Genomic DNA, 17,305 nt, shown 5'->3' on the forward strand with positions numbered 1-17,305 from the left:
ATAAAAAAAAATATATATATATTTAGCTTTTAATAGTTTTTAATTTTAAAAATACATTGTTGGTAGCATAAAAAGTCGACTAGAGCAGAACCATGTGTGAGGTAAAGCTCTCACTGTAACAAACATATAGACTGCACTTAAAGCTGCATAATTATTTTAAAATATCGACTTGCCTATCCTCAATCCATTCGTCTGCACTAGCAGGGCCGGACTGAGCCAGATCTGTTATGTCAGAGATGATCGGTCCAGTCTTGACAGGTGAGTTAGTGGAGAAGATTCCTGTTCCTGTAAAAGTCGATCCAGGGGACTGAAGGGAAAAAAGAAGAAATTATAAACAGACACAATACTAGTGGATTGTAAATCGAGTTCGACCGATTCATCCGTTCTACTGTATAATCGGCACAGGTTGCTGACTGCTGGAACTATAGGTAAAAAAAATCCATACCGGTAGTTTTTCAAGTTACAAAAACAGCCTTCTTTCACCTTAGAAATATTTCTAAGCTAAGAAATATGTTATCTATATCTGATGCAGAGAAGCTCGTCCATGCGTTTATGACCTCTAGAATAGACTACTGTAATGCATTACTAGGTGGATGTCCTGCATCATTAATAAACAAGCTTCAGTTAGTTCAGAATGCAGCAGCAAGAGTTCTTACTAGGTCAAGAAAATACGATCATATAACCCCAATCTTATCGTCCCTACATTGGCTTCCTATTAAGTTTCGAATAAACTACAAAATACTGCTACTCACTTATAAAGCACTAAATGGTTTGGCTCCCATGTATCTCTTCAGTCTTTTAACACGCTACAATCCGTCACGCTCCCTGAGATCTCAAAACTCTGGGCTTCTAGTAGTTCCTAGAATAGCAAAGTCCACTAAAGGCGGTAGAGCATTTTCACATTTAGCTCCTAAACTCTGGAATAGTCTTCCTGACAGTGTTCGGGGTTCAGATACACTCTCCCAGTTTAAGTGTAGATTAAAAACATATCTTTTTAGCAAAGCCTACACATAACACACATCACATCACAACCTTGTGCTCCAGAATATATGATTACATGCACATTATCAACTTGTGCTGTTAATATCATGAACAGCAGCTACGCTAATTCCTCTCCACTGCTTCTCTTTCTCTCCCCATCCCGAGGCATCCTGAGGTTTGGCCAGCTCCAGTCACGTCCCACCTCGTGAAGATTATGGACCTATGGATGATCATGGAGAAGTAGATACCGAGTGTTTAAAGGCCCTGGCATGGAGAAGCTGATGCTGGATCTATGATGATCACAAATTGTTCTGTATTGTTGAAAGATTTATGATCAAACTCTTGATGTCACCCATATGAGGATGGGTTCCCCTTTGAGTCTGGTTCCTCTCAAGGTTTCTTCCTCATATCATCTAAGGGAGTTTTTCCTTGCCACTGTCGCCACGGCTTGCTCATCAGGGACAAACGCACACCATTCACCTTCACTGTTGTTTTCTGTAAAGCTGCTTTGAGACAATGTCTGTTGTGAAAAGCGCTATACAAATAAACTTGACTTGACTTTTCCGGCTCACAGTACAATGCCATTATGAGAGCGGCCTCTAGAGGCGAATCACTGACATCACATGCTGTTTGTTTTCATACACGAGACGGCGCGCTGCACGGAGAGCGCTATATTATATTTCTTTTTCTGGCTGCTCCCTTCAGGGGTCGCCACAACGGATCATCCGTCTCCACAACACCCTGTCCTTATTGTGCTTATTGTGTACTTTTGGCCATAAATATTTCAACTTGATTTATATATTAAGCAGCATCACATGGGTCAACTTAAAACAATGCGACAGAGTTTGCAACACATCTAATCATTATTTCCATTAATCTTTTTTCCTTTCTTTCCCAATTTGTGATTGAGGTCCCACCCAATGTAGTGCACTTAATTTCTTCTGCACTTTTATGTTCTTACTCCATCCTCCATCTCCATCTGCATTACTCTAGCATCCAGCACCAAGGGTGTGGGGGGGTCCCCTCACACATTGGTTTCTACTTATTTACATATTGAAGAGCAATGGTACCGTATTTATTCATTTATATAAACACAAGTGCTCAATGATGTATAAATGTGTAGTACTCACAGAGATATTGGGTGACGGCTCCAGAGAGTACTGCCTGCTGTATTTAGGCATAGGGTGTGCTGTGCTGCTGTCATTCAACATCAGAGGCCTAAAGACATGAACAAAGCACAAGAATCAAAACTGCGCAAAAAGATCAAATGAGTGAAGCTAAAAAAAAAAAAAAAAAAAAAAAAAAAAAAAAAAAAAAAAAAAAAAAGGAAGGAAAATTTAAATTGGACAATTTAGAAATAAAGCAGTAAAAAAAAATATAGAGAGAAGGTTTTAAATGTTGGTGGCATGTGATCTTTAAAACATCTGAAGGACTTGCATCTTTCTTTTCACTCCAAGAACCCTGTTGGATCGTGCCAGTGTGATCAGGAACTGGATGAGCTATAGACAAAAAAACAAAACAAAAAAAATGTTTGTTATGAAACTGAATATAAATGTAACAATAAACAATTATTATATATAACATTTCAAATATCCAACTTTAAAGCAATATTTAGGCAGATTTAGTTTTTATATAGTTTAATAAAATGATCTGTATCCTCTGTTTGGCTGTAAATTCTGCATGGTGATAGAGAGACATTAGTGGATCCAAAACTGATTTATGAAACACTATAATCTAGATTTCGACAGTTGATTGCTGAAACGATCCTCAAAAATTTTATACCGATAGTTTTTCCGGCTTGCGCCTGTGGTAGGAGCGGCTGTCATTACTAGCTGTCATTACGAGAGCGGCCTCTAGAGGTGAATCACCGATGGCACAAGCTGTTTGTTTTTACACATGAGACTGTGCAATGCACAGAAAGTTCTACATTATATTTATTATTTTTGAATGAATTATATAATTATATGTATTAATGAATGCATTCATATTTATTTCATTTAGCACATTTCTCATTAATCTAATGAGTTCAGTACTATCTTACATCGAGTGTTATGCTTTGTATAACACTCGATGTCATCCACATCCAGAAGTCATCCACTATCGGATGACTTCTACTATAATAAAAATTTTGTGGCATATGCAAATATAAAGTGAGGAGCTTTTTTAACTTCCAACAAAATCGGGGTAAACAGGCTTTATACTTATCACATGTACATTACAGCACAGCGAAATTCTTTCCTCGCATATCCCAGCGATGTCAGGATACAGCGCCCCTGGAGCACAAAGGGTTAAGGGCCTTGCTCGAAGCCTAAGAGTGGCAGTGTGGTGATACTGAGACTTGAACCACCGACCTTGAACCCAGAGCCTTAACCACTGAGCTACCACCTCCCTTCCAAACAAGCTTCTATATTGACAAATAGGTGAAGTGATTGTGAAGAAACATATAGTACAGTGAACTTTTAGTAACTTTTTTACAGCATCGATCACTTCATAATTGCTGACAACATTTTTTTTAAAAGCACACACAAACCAATCCGGCATAACATCATGACATTATGACGGGTGAAGTGAATACACTGATCATCATGAGGTTTCACCAGCTCCAGTTGTGTCCCACCTCATGAAGATAATGGACCTTCAAAGAAGTAAATGCCAACCCCGCAAACATCCTGGACCATCTACAAACCTACCAGCGCCAACTCTTTGAATGTTTAAAGGCTCTGGAATGGAGAAGCTGGTGTTGGATCTATGATCTCAAATGTTCAACTATTTTATGAGTTGCTCAGTAGCTTCTGGTTCCACAACGTTAACTGACTGTATAAGACTGTAGAAAGGACATTACTCAACCACACAATATACTGCTCATATTGGTTCTCACTCTCTGGTGTTTTGTATTGTTTTTATGATTCATAATCACACTCTTGATATTACCCAAATAAGGATGGGTTCCCCTATTCAGTCGGATTCCTCTCAAGGTCTGTTTTGGCAGCAAAAGTGGGACCAACACAATATTTATAGGTTTTGCCTGTTAGGGCAGCAAATGCCGTTATCGATTAGTTGGGCTGCTCAAGTTACGGTCTTAGCGTGAGGGCAACATGCCGGTGTTTGAGAATTGGCACATCAGTAAAACAAATGTTTAGTAATTCAAAATTACTTTCTGGTGAAGTTTATTTATTATACTTTTTTGTATCTGAGTGACGAAAGGATGTTGTGAATAAATGTGTGTTGTGTTTTAATAAGGATTTAATCTTTGCAATTAAAATGAATGTGTTAAATTATTAATGTGTTAATATAGACAGCCCTATATATATATATATATATATATATATATATATATATATATATATATATATATATATATATATATATACTGTATATATACACACACACACACACCCACACACACACACCGTATTTTCCGGACTATAAGCCGCTACTTTCCCCCCCCCACGCTTTGAACCTCGCGGCTTAAACAACGAAGCGGCTAATTTATGGGTTTTTCCCGGTTTCACAAGCTTCATGCCGCCAAAAAACTGAGCTCCATAACATTAGACCAATGAATCGAGCCGCAGCACATCCTAAATATGGATGATGTTCCTCTGACGTTTGACCTGCCGCTCACTCGGACTGTCTACAGGAAATGCGAATCATTCGTCACGCTGAAAACAACCGGGCATGAAAAAACGCACTTCACCTGTGTTCTGAGCTGCACGGCATCGGGAGAAAAGCTTTACCGGTGGTGATATTAAACGCACGACGATGCCAAAAGATAAATTCCTGAGAGAAATAGTTGTGAAAGGAAGGAGGAAGACAATAAACAATGACTTTTTTTGGTCGGCTACTGTTTTGTTACAAGCCGTGTTACAGTTCTTTCGTTAAAGCCTGTGTAAAGTTCATTTGTTTAATGTAGGCACCTGCAGCTTATTTATGTGCAAAATGTGAAAAAGTTAAATCCAGTGGGTGCGGCTTATATTTAAGTGCACTTAATAGTCCGAAAATGACGGTATATATAAATTATTGGATCATTTACAATTGATAAAGATGACGTTTAATTATCCTCCTTAACTCTAATCTCCTCTGCAAGGTGAAAAGCACTGGTTGAAAGAGTTAATTCAAAGTGAAAGCTTTAACAAAATAATGAATGCTGTCCACCAGTTTGTATGTACCAAGAACAAAATGGAAAGATTTGCTTACAGAAGTCACACCAGCGTTTACAGAGAAACCTGAGGAACTGTTAGTAGAGGAAATCAGATTTGACTGTTTTAATTGGGTGGGGGGGAGAGAGAGAGAGAGAGAGAGAGAGAGAGAGAGAGCGAGAGAGAGAGAGAGAAACCGATGTTACCTTATTCACAACTTTCTGTTGGTGGGCATGTTTCTGCCTCAGTGTGGCCACTTCTCTCCACAAAGCTTCATTCTCACTGAAACGAGAAGCCAAAGTGGATGTCAGGAAGTTCAACTACTCTAAACTGAAGATTAAAGGTTAAGAAGAAGCACAGAATAAAGGCATATGTGTCTCCTTTATAACAAACAGCAGCAGTAAGCAGATGCTGAATCTGAAACACTGCATGGGACAAAAGTTAGTGCAGATATAAATATTAGATAATTGGTATGTGCTTTTTTGAATATTTAATTCCACACCAAGTCCCTATTAGCTGTTATAATATCCTTCACTCTTCTGGGAAGATTTTTAACTGGATTTTGGAGTTCGCTTATACTGCGTTTCTGCAGGGTTCACAAAGTCAAATTTTTAAGACCATTAGGAATGAAATGATGAATTTTTTATCAAAAACTCATTGTTAGCAACTGGCCTTAACCGAACCCTAATACAATTTTTTTTTTAAAGCCAGGTATCGCTAAAAACGTGCACTTCCCCATAGCTGAAAAATAAAATCTGTTTTACATCTGTGGTACAATCCAAGAGAAATTTGTGCGAATAACAGAAAACTGATTGAATGTTCGTCTCAATTGTAGTTATAATACAACGTATTATTTCTGGACTAGCGAAAGAAAGAACTGCACCACCACAAAAACTAATAATGTAAACAAATAAAAACACTCTACAGAGCTGCATTTCAATGAGAATTAGAGGTTGTATTACATGGACATCGGTAAATGAAGACCTATTTTAAATTATTCAAAACCTAGAACAGTGAATTTAAGACTTTTTAAGGCCTAAAATTTCTATTTTTATGTTGTAGACTTTTTTCTTTTTTTTTTTTTTTTAAGACCCCATGGAAAACCTGTTGTAGAGATTTGTTCTCAATCCACAACAAGAGTGTTAGTAAAATCAGGTACTGATGTAGGTGAGGTGAGGAGGACTGGGGTGCAGTCAGTGTTCACGTTCATCCCAAAGGTGTTTGGTAGGGTTCAGTGTCCACTCAAGATCTTCCTCACCAAAACATATAAACCATGTTTGGGTCTCCTAGTTCAGGTGAAGGTACCCGCATCCAAAGACTTCCAATACAATCGTGTGTCTCCAACTTTTTAGCAGCAGTTTGGGGAAGAAAAACACATGGCTGGAAAATAGTGGTGTCCCAATACATTTGTCTTTATAGTGTAGGTGGGTGAAATTAGAACGCTAAATTCCTCACATATTGGATCCGTCTTCCTGAAAACAACTTGGTTTTCACAGAATATTTATTCTCAATAAGTTTAAAAGTAAATAGAAATAAAAAATAAAAAAATGGAACAATGTCAGATCCCAAACAGCAAATTTTACAAATAGTAAAGGAATACAGATAGCAGATGGACATAGCTGGAGAACAACTCAATCAGTGAAGAAGAAATGGAATGCAAGACCACAGTACATGCTATCTGCTGCTGTCTCCCAGTGTCCTTGGGCACAAAACCGAATGAAAAGACTGCTTCATTGTTTAAAAAAATAAATAAATCCTTGCGCCTTGTCAGCTGTCAATAGCAAACAAAATGAACTGAAAACTTTTTTTTTTTTTTTTTTTTTTTTTTTTTTTAAGGAAAAGTAAGGTTTTAAGCTCATACTTGCATAAAAATGATATAAATGAAAGCTTTCAGACTGAGATTTGAAGTGTGTTGTCATTCTGGATGACCTTTAGTTGCAGCAGTAAAAATGCCGTGGTGAGATTACTGTGATTATTAGTCATTTAATTGTAGACAATATTACTAGGACAGGTAAATTCACCCCAAAAACATAACTGCTGTTAATGTGGGGGAAAAAAAATAGTCATTTGGATAGCTCTAGACTACTGTAACATTCTGGATATTCCAGTGTGATGCATAAACAAGCTCCACTTTGTCTATAAAACAGCAGCTAAAATCTTTTTTTTCAGGCTTTATGTTCAATTTCATATTAATTATAAACTACTAATAATAATCTAAGGGTTTTGAACCAAAGAACCACAGTGATTCCTTTGTTTATTATATGCTATCCTGGTTGTGTTTAAAAGTGGAGGCTCTTTATTAGTACCTACAATAATGAACACTAAAATCTGTTTTTTCTTCTTTCAATAAAAAGGCCTTCGGATATGGAACGAGCTTTCAGTCAGTGTTTAGGAGTCGGTGTTACAAAGCACTAGGTCACATGGAATTCTGTTGTCTGGGTTGAGAGATTTTCATTAACCACAGTGGGCACTTAGTGATGAAACACAACACCTCCCTCACCTGTTGCTCTTGCACTTCATCACACTTGGTATAATATGTACGGTTTGCCTAGATTACATATTAAAATAATGTACTGCCATTAGGACTTAAAAGATACACTTTGCATGAATGGCTCTGTATGTGCATGTGTAACCCTAGATGCAAATATATTTGATAGCTATGTAGATATTTGCAGGCAGCCAAATGTTAAGAAAGGCAGAAAGAAGAAACTGAGCTGCTCAATTTGCTTGGACCGAAAAAGAACTTTCTGCAATGAGAGATTGGAGAATTCTTCACCTTCTTTTATAAAGCAGAGTAAAACTCTCAGCCACAATTCAAACCTCCAACATAGGACTGTTTAAAAAAAAAAAAAAAAAAAAAAAAAAAAAAAAACAGTAAGGGAAGAGCGCTCTCTTTTTCTCTTTTCAAATCGTCTCCGGAGTCCAATAACTCGCCTCCCAGCCACAACCCTGCTCGTTATCTGGACCTTTACAGGGGCAGATGTAGATTCCACCATGCAGCTGGGAATAAAACTCTACCAAACATCTTACCAGATGACCATCAAACTGCACTCTCTTGCTCAGGACATACACAAATGACAAAAATCGGAATGCTGTCAAGATATTAACTGTGACGATATCCAAAAAACTAATCTAAAATCATTAATAATAAATATGTACCATATAAAAGTATTAATAGTTTTATAGAATGCCTTGTTTTCAAGCATTTTCATTTACAAAAGTGGGACAATGTATGTCTAAATACATGGGACAATCACTATTAATAACTTTATATAGTTTAAACAAACCGACAGCACATTTTGCTCAAAAGCGGATCTAGTGTGCATCATCGTCTTATCAGATGCCCAGAATGTGTTTCTATTAAAGCTGAAAAACAGAGCGTCACTGACAGTATTCTGCCACCTTTTGGTGCGGGGTGGTGGGTGAAGTAAGGGTCACACTGAAGTGCGTTTTAAATACAGGTTAACCTTCCACTTTTAAAAGAGCTTGCCTTGTTTTAATATAGTGACTAAAGCTTTGGAAAAGATTTGCACCCAACTACACTGCAGAGGCGCAAAAACACTGCTAGCAATGAAAAAAAATATAGATGAAATTTACAGACACAATCAATGGCCGATTGGACAATAAATAAGTCATTATAAAGAGTCATATCTGAGAATTGGATAAAAAAAAAAAAAAAAAGCAGATGAATCAAACAACTTGTCAAAAAAAAAAAAAAAAAAAAAAAGAGAGAGAGAGAGAATGGATGTAGAATAGGATTAAAGGATACTGTTCATCTGCTCATGTTAACAGTGTAAATGGGTAAGTCAAGGTCACACTGTGGTTTCAGACAAGTATCATTTTCCAGGTCTCTGCTAATCTCCTGGGATGTCGGTCTCTAGAGGTAACACAGACTGGTGTAACAAATAAATAAAAAGACAAACCAGACAAACAAAACAAACAAACTGCGCGTCAGCGCCATGTCCACCGCCAAACAAACTGCGCGTCAGCGCCATGTCCACCGCCAAACAAACTGCGCGTCAGCGCCATGTCCACCGCCAAACAAACTGCGCGTCAGCGCCATGTCCACCGCCAAACAAACTGCGCGTCAGCGCCATGTCCACCGCCAAACAAACTGCGCGTCAGCGCCATGTCCACCGCCAAACAAACTGCGCGTCAGCGCCATGTCCACCGCCAAACAAACTGCGCGTCAGCGCCATGTCCACCGCCAAACAAACTGCGCGTCAGCGCCATGTCCACCGCCAAACAAACTGCGCGTCAGCGCCATGTCTACATCCAAACAAACTGCGCGTCAGCGCCATGTCCACCCCCAAACAAACTGCGTGTCAGCGCCATGTCCACCCCCAAACAAACTGCTTGTCAGCGCCATGTCCACCCCCAAACAAACTGCGTGTCAGCGCCATGTCCACCGCCAAACAAACTGCATGTCAGCGCCATGTCCACCGCCAAACAAACTGCATGTCAGCGCCATGTCCACCGCCAAACAAACTGCGTGTCAGCGCCATGTCTACCTCCAAACAAACATCCAATAATCAATATATTCATGTCAGTTAATTAGAAGTGTTAATTTTTATTTGTTACATTCGAATCAGAACCAAATAATTTGGGCAAAAAAAGTGGTAAAGCAAGATTTTTTTTTTCGAACTTCATTATAGTCAAATTTCCACTGATATGCAAGTCAAAAAAAAATCTGGGACTTTGACAAGCCTAAACTACAGCGTCATAATCCAAAACAACAAAAATGATTCAACCCTGTGATAAATACAGCGACACAGTAATGCATGAACACCTTGGAGGCCTAGGGGTTATTTCAGTGTATGAAGGCAGCCAGTGAACTCTTAGATAATCAGGAGCTGAAAATAACTGGGCTTTAGACAGGGTTGATGCCAATGCCACAACGTCAGTCAATGAATTTTTAAAACTATGGGTCGATTAATCAGCTATCAGCAAGTACGATCCAACACGGCTATCGGTAAAATCTACTATCGGTCCACCTTTAAAAAGAACCCTCTTCTCACCAAACATCTGTGTCTAATCTCTTGTACGAATGCTCTTGAAGCCAGTTGGTTTTTTTTAGATTGGCTCTTGATATTTCTACACTCATACCTGTTCGGTATATAAGGCTTGGAAAGCACCTCAGAGTTTCACTTACTGTTTCAGGGTGCTGATTTTGCTGTCCATCGACTCCTGTTTTCCCTTCATGTGCTGCACATCTGAGATTATTTTGGTTACGTCGTCCGGACTCAGCTTCAGGTCCTCATGCTTAATATTGGACACCTGAGAATGAACACCATGAAACTGTCAGAAGTGTAAGAATGAGTGTGTGTGTGGGTGTGTGTGAGAGAGACGTCACACTGATGTGCACACTGATGTGTCCCAGTCCTGAAACCATGGACAAATGTTGGGACAAAAAAGCAAGAGGTTTTGAGCTTCGATTCTTACGCTGAACCAACGAGTTGTCCAGAGGCTGAGAATGGAAAGGCAGTAAAATCTGAGAAGTGGATGTCTGGGTCTGAAGCATCAGGTAACACCATCTTAATAACTCATACACACAGGCAGGTTTCCTCATATGAAAGCACACGGTATATCATGATGCCAACAGGGGAGTGTAATGTAGTGTTTATTCCTTCTAAGTGTTTGTTTTAGTCTTAATGAAATGATGCGTTATTGTCTTATTAATGATTTTATTTATTCATTACGTTCTTGTAGCACTAATTGGCTGCCTTTCAGCAGCACAAGGAAGCAGAATGCGTGTCTGAATTATGTAAGCGATATCTTATTACAGTCTATTACAATGAATAACTATACAGGTGTGAGACAGCCATAGGTAAGGACAGGTAATGACATAATTATATGTAGGAACGGTTTTGGCAGGTAAAAACAAGTTATGATGGGTAAGGGCAGAATATGACATGAGAATAATGTGAGAAAAGATTATGACAGTAAAGGACAAGTAAGAATAGGCTATGACAGGTAAGTACAGGTTAGCACAGGTTATGGCACGTAAGAATATATCTAAAAAGGTTTATGACCGGTAAGAACAGGTTATGACGAGTAAGGATATGGTAGGACGGGTGAGGACAGGTTATGATGAGTAAGGATATGATAGGACAGGTAAGGATATGATAGGACGGGTGAGGACAGGTTATGACGAGTAAGGATATGATAGGACAGGTTATGACGAGTAAGGATATGATAGGACAGGTTATGACGAGTAAGGATATGATATGACGGGTGAGGACAGGTGATGACAGGATAGGTTATGACAAGTAAGGATATGATATGACAGGTGAGGACAGGTTATGACGAGTAAGGATATGATAGGACAGGTTATGACAAGTAAGGATATGATATGACGGGTGAGGACAGGTGATGACAGGATAGGTTATGACAAGTAAGGATATGATATGACAGGTGAGGACAGGTTATGACGAGTAAGGATAGGATAGGACAGGTTATGACGAGTAAGGATATGATAGGACAGGTTATGACGAGTAAGGATATGATATGACAGGTGAGGACAGGTGATGACAGGATAGGTTATGACAAGTAAGGATATGATATGACAGGTGAGGACAGGTTATGACGAGTAAGGATAGGATAGGACAGGTTATGACGAGTAAGGATAGGATAGGACAGGTGAGGACAGGTTATGACGAAAAAGGATACGATATGCCGGGTAAGGACATGTAAGAATAGGTTATGACATTTTAAGTACAGGTTATGAGACTGAATAGACAGGTAAGGTAAGTACAGGTTATGAGACTGAATAGACAGGTAAGTACAGGTTATGAGACTGAATAGACAGGTAAGGTAAGTACAGGTTATGAAACTGTACAGACAGGTAAGTACAGGTTATGGGACTGTACAGACAGGTAAGTACAGGTTATGAGACTGAATAGACAGGCAAGTACAGGTTATGACAGGTTTTGACATGCAAGCACATAAGGACAGGTAAGCACAGGTTATGATATGCAAGTACAGGTTATGACAAGTGAAGGTTCAACAGTTCTTTTCATTTCACACGCAATAGAGCCAAATATGATTTCTTATCAAAGTCACAGCTGCAAAAAGTGCCCTGTTGCCAAGGTAACAAACAGACCTGTAATGTAGTAACGATTTCAGTGTAATGAATATTACATACAGAGTGAAACAAAGTGAAATGTCCCTGTGCCTTATACCAAGTTGAATTTGCTTCTATGATTATTACCCTCCAATGATATCCAGTGATGTCTACACAGATATTCTATTATACTCAGATCAGCTCTTCCTGTTACAAATATCTCACATACTCTCAAGGAGTGAACAATCTGTCAAAAAACACCAAATCATCCAGCATCAGTAGAATGATGATGAAGAGGTTAATATGATTTGAATGTGTTTTAATACTGAATATATTCGTAGCGTAAGTTTACGTTTTATTTGCATTTTTTTAATGAGATGTTCGTGCTCTCATGAGTGTATGGCTGAGGAATGGTGATAACATCGTTCTGAAATCAAAAAGAGGATTGTTTTTAATACCAATTTTAATATTATTATACAAATAATCTCTGGCTGGTCTGAGTAGTATTAAAATGTGTCATCGTATCAGTGATGTCTTTTCAGTATTTGCCCTCCAGGAGTGTTTCTTCTTCTTCTTTCTTTTCCCCCGTTTGTGCGCTCCCCCCCTGTAGTAACTGGTCTTTGGCACTGGTCTTTCTGTTTTTTGAGCTGCTTTCTTTTTAGGTGGTTTAACAAGTTTGCAGTCGTTTGTCGATCCCACTACAGTGGAACCCGGTTATGTCGAGGGCCTAGGGGACACCAAAAAGCGTTGAGATAACCGATGATCGAGATAAACAAAAACCAATATGGCGGCAGTATATTAACGTGCTTAAAATTACTTTATGTACATGATGTGCGTTATTAAATGAGAATGTGCATGCACGTGTTTTTGGAGGTTTTTTTTTACACAACAGCGTTGCCGTGATTTGATCGATTGGTCATGCGGATCGAGATAACCTGTAATGCGGATAAGGAGGCGAAAGCCGAAGTAAACGCAAACAAAGTTTATTGAGAATATTTAGGAGATAATCCACCAATACTTGTAGTGAAGCAGTAATATCCAGTGGTGCGCTCCGGGAGCGCGGTCCACGAAGTTCTGTGAAAGCAGAGACAGTTCGTGTAGAGAATCCACGGATCCGCGCTATTGAAAACGCAGCGCTGGGCAGCAACGGATAAACGTGGTGCAGACAGCGTGAACATGGAAAACAGCAGGATCGGGGTAATCCGGGGTGCCGTTAAGAGAATGCAGAGTCCGAGAAGAAGGGTACGTAGCAGGATACGTATACGCGATTACACAGACCGCTATGAACCAACACATACGATCATACACAAACAATAACGGACCGCGAGTGTGTGGAGGTGAGGGGCTTTAATAGGAGATGGGATGAGTGAGTGAATAAGAGTCAGGTGTGTGTGATCAGCATGACTGCGACGAGCTCCGTGCGGGCGGGGCACGCACGGGAGAAGAAGCAGGGTGCTTTGGGGAATGCCGAAGTTTGGGGACGTGGCAGGGGGATTCCTGACATAACCGACGTTAAGTGCCCCCCCAAATTAGTGTAGAAATGATGAATATTTTAGACAATATCATCTTTGTGTTCTTTGAGGAAACTTACTATATTTTGCGTGAAGAAAAAAAAAACTCCCCGAGACGATATGAGGGGAAAATCCTTTGGGCTCTAAAAGGAACCCGTCTTCGTGCTTTATAAATTCATAAAGTTTCAAAATTATTGTCTTTTTGATCTTCTGAAGTTTATGGGTGGTGATTCAGTCACAAAATTCTCATATCCGGTGATAAATAAAATAAAATCTTTCAGAATTTTTTTTTTTTTTTTATATATATTTGATTAATTAATGTCCAACAATTATTGGAGACTTTGTTGGAGACTTTAGTTGGATTCTAATCCTTCATTTGAGACCATGTTTATAAAATAGTGAAATAGTGGGGCAGAGTGGACTACATAAACCCTGGTGTGTTCTTTTCTATAATACCAGAACTCAATCCTGCACCTAAGGAGTCCTGGGGCATGTAGAATCTCTGCCTCCGAGCTCAATACTCGTGATTAATAAACAGATTTTCACTGCACTTTCGTCGGTTCTCGCACTCTCTCACAGGCACGGTGATTAATCTGAATATTAGTCATGTGAGGTTCTGTAAAAGGTTGTGGGGTTCGGAGAGGAGCTTACCGTGGTCACTTTCCTCTTAATGTTCTCCAGCAGGTGCTCCTGTCCACGGACAAAGTAGAGATGCTGGAACTCTGTATCGTCTTTCTCAGGCTTCACCAAACCCCCCTGCTCGATGTGGACCACTTTACGGAAGCCATCTGGCGGATAAATAGGATAAATCTTTATGAGGTTCATGATGTTGAATTGTGGGTAAAAAACTTATTCCGTTTGTTTGTGCATTAGATTAATAAAAGGGCTGGTTTGTAACCCGGTTTGGTAAGACTTACACATGTTGAGCTGTCGAACAAAGCTGGCCATGTTGTTGTGCTTGAAGTATTTAGGAAGGACTTCTTTGGAGAACCTGCCCTGGTCGAACACATGGAAGCTGTTGCCACTCTACAAATCCGAGGAGAAAATGATGTAGTTATTATAAGGGTGCATGAGGGAAACGTGCCAAAGGCCCAATAGCCCCCAGCTGGGTGATATGAGGGTAAGACATTGATATCACTATATACAGTGGTGTGAAAAAGTGTTAGCCCCCTTCCTGATTTCTTGGTTTTTACACTTCAATGTTTCAGATCATTGTTTCAGAACACAAGTGAACACAACATGCAGTTTTTTAAATGAAGGTTTTTATTATTCAGGGAAAACAAAATCCAAAAACTATATGGCCCTGTGTGAAAAAGTGTTTGCCCCCTAAACCTAATAACTGGTTGGACTGGTTGGGCCACCCTTAGCAGCAACAACTGCGATCAAGCATTTTGCGATAACTAGCGATGAGTCTGTTACAACACTGTGGAGGAGTTTTGGTCACTCATCACTGCAGAATTGTTGCAATTCAGCCAAATTGGAGGGTTTTCAAGCATGACCGTTTTATGGTCATGCCACAGCATCTCAATAGGATTCAGGTCAGGACTTTGACTAGGCCACTCCAGTCTTCATTTTGTTTTTCTTCAGCCATTAAGTGGTGGCCAACACTTTTTTACACCACTGTATATTTTATCGAACTCAAAGAAATGCTACTTTTTGAACATTACTGCACACACAATAATCCAGTAAAGCTACTGAGCACTGAAATCTCTCACTCAGCAAAGCATTTACAAGTATTTAAACCTTGACTGAAGTTGGCCTGTACCAAGCTCACGTGTGTACGTGTGTGTGTGTGTGTGTGTGTGTGTGTGTGTGTGTGTGTGTGTGTGTGTGTGTGTACGTAGTGCATATCAAAGCAAAACCTAAGCCATGAAGTCCAAGAAAAACAGACCTCCACAATCAAACGGCTTAAAAACGCAGATCCGGACGAGGATATAAAACCAGTTTTCAAGCATTGAACAGTCTCAAAATCAAAGTGAGCTCGATCATAGAGAAACAGAAGACGTTTGGAGCCATCTGGAATCTTTCAAGTCCTCCAGGAAGGTGGGAGATCCCACCGAAGGATGAACATCTCAAGAAAAAGCTGTAATGTTCAATACATTTTTACTCGTTTGAAGGTCTGAAGCAGGGACTTCACACGCGACCTTATCCAGAGCGACTTGCAAATTTCTCATTTATACATCTGGGTTAAGCACCGTGCTCAAGGGCCCGACAATGGTGGCATAGCAGTGCTGTACTGAGCGCATCTGAGCTACTTCCCCATACTTGCTTTCCCACATTCAGTATTCTGGACTACTGCAGGGAAAAAGAGAGAGATAAGAACAGTAAACTCGTCTTAGACTGACAAAAGTATCAGGAATATACGACCAATATACATAACAATTAAATGCTATTGTCAGGTTTATTGAGCAATTACCAAATAATTAAATGATTTAAATGTCTGCGGCATTAAGATCAACACCAATAAACATCTGGCAACATCCCCTTTCCTCCCTCAAGGACTACAACATTAAAACGATTTAAACAGCTGCAAACTTGCTGCATTTGATGCAAGTCGGATTCACACCCTGCCCTCGGGATGAGTCAGCAAACTGAAATGCCTTTCACATCGTTTCACAACTAATTCGGTCAAAAGTTTGTGGACACCCGACAATACGATTGGGATAAAAATAAAAATTAAATGGAGTTAAAATAACCTCCATTCTTCTGATATGATGTTCCACAGGATTTTGGAGATGGTCGAGATTTCATGCAGACACAAGGGTGTTAGTAAAGTGAGGTTCTGATGTAGAGTGAGGAGGCCTGAGGTGCAGCAAGTGTTCACATTCATCCCAATGGTGTTTATTAGGGTTGAGGTCAGAGCTCTATAGCAGAAGATCTTCCACTCCAGCCCATGTAAAGCAGATGTTCAACTTAAGCTCACCCCAGCAAAATAGAACTGCTGGTCATCCCAGCTTGTTCAGTCTCTTGTCATTTCAAGACTGGACTACTGCAGCGCTCTGCTTGCAGGTCTTCCCCTGAACGCTATCCATCCACTGCAAACGATCCAAAAACGCAGCTGCACGGCTTGTGTTCAACCAGCCCAAGTTCTCCCACCCCACCCCACCGCTGTGCTCCCTTCACTGGCTTCCAGTAGCTGCATGTATCAGATTTAAAACACTGATGCTTGCCTACAAGGCCAAAAATGGACCAGCGCCATCTTACCTCAGTGACCTCATCACATCTCACACTGCACCATGCTGTCTGAGATCCTCCAGCACTGCTCGACCACCTTCTCTCAGAATGAGAGGTAAGTACACATCAAGGCGCTTCTCTGTTCTGGCACCGAGGTGGTGGAATGAACTTCCCCTAAATGTCCGTACAGCGGAGTCCCTGACTATCTTTAAGCGACGACTGAAGACCTACATCTTCCTAAAACACTTAAATTAGCACTTTCCAAGTTTGTAGAAATCAAGATTTTTATTTATATTGTTTGTAGTCTTGTGTACCAGTGTAGATTTATTCATTACTAGAGACTCAAAGCACTTTTGTACGTCACTCTGGATAAGGGCGTCTGCTAAATGCCGCAAATGTAACTATACCTATACTACGTGTAGTTATATCATTTTCACACA

General features: G+C 39.8%; 1 protein-coding gene across 3 annotated transcripts in view; it reads right to left on the reverse strand.

The window, feature by feature from the left end:
• The window catches only part of hsf1 (heat shock transcription factor 1), a 28,834-nt gene that overhangs the window by 10,688 nt on the left and 841 nt on the right, over nucleotides 1-17,305 (reverse strand). For all 3 annotated transcript variants that reach the window (XM_083524502.1, XM_083524501.1, XM_083524503.1), the window contains exons 2-8: nucleotides 14,609-14,717; nucleotides 14,343-14,479; nucleotides 10,270-10,394; nucleotides 5,324-5,399; nucleotides 2,419-2,480; nucleotides 2,112-2,199; nucleotides 174-307 (exon numbers count right to left, since the gene is read on the reverse strand). In XM_083524502.1, the coding sequence (XP_083380628.1) occupies nucleotides 174-307; nucleotides 2,112-2,199; nucleotides 2,419-2,480; nucleotides 5,324-5,399; nucleotides 10,270-10,394; nucleotides 14,343-14,479; nucleotides 14,609-14,717 (731 nt within the window). The remainder of the gene's footprint in view (nucleotides 1-173; nucleotides 308-2,111; nucleotides 2,200-2,418; nucleotides 2,481-5,323; nucleotides 5,400-10,269; nucleotides 10,395-14,342; nucleotides 14,480-14,608; nucleotides 14,718-17,305) is intronic.

Source organism: Silurus aristotelis (assembly GCF_946808225.1).
Source record: "Silurus aristotelis genome assembly, chromosome: 21".
NCBI classification, from domain to species: domain Eukaryota; kingdom Metazoa; phylum Chordata; class Actinopteri; order Siluriformes; family Siluridae; genus Silurus; species Silurus aristotelis.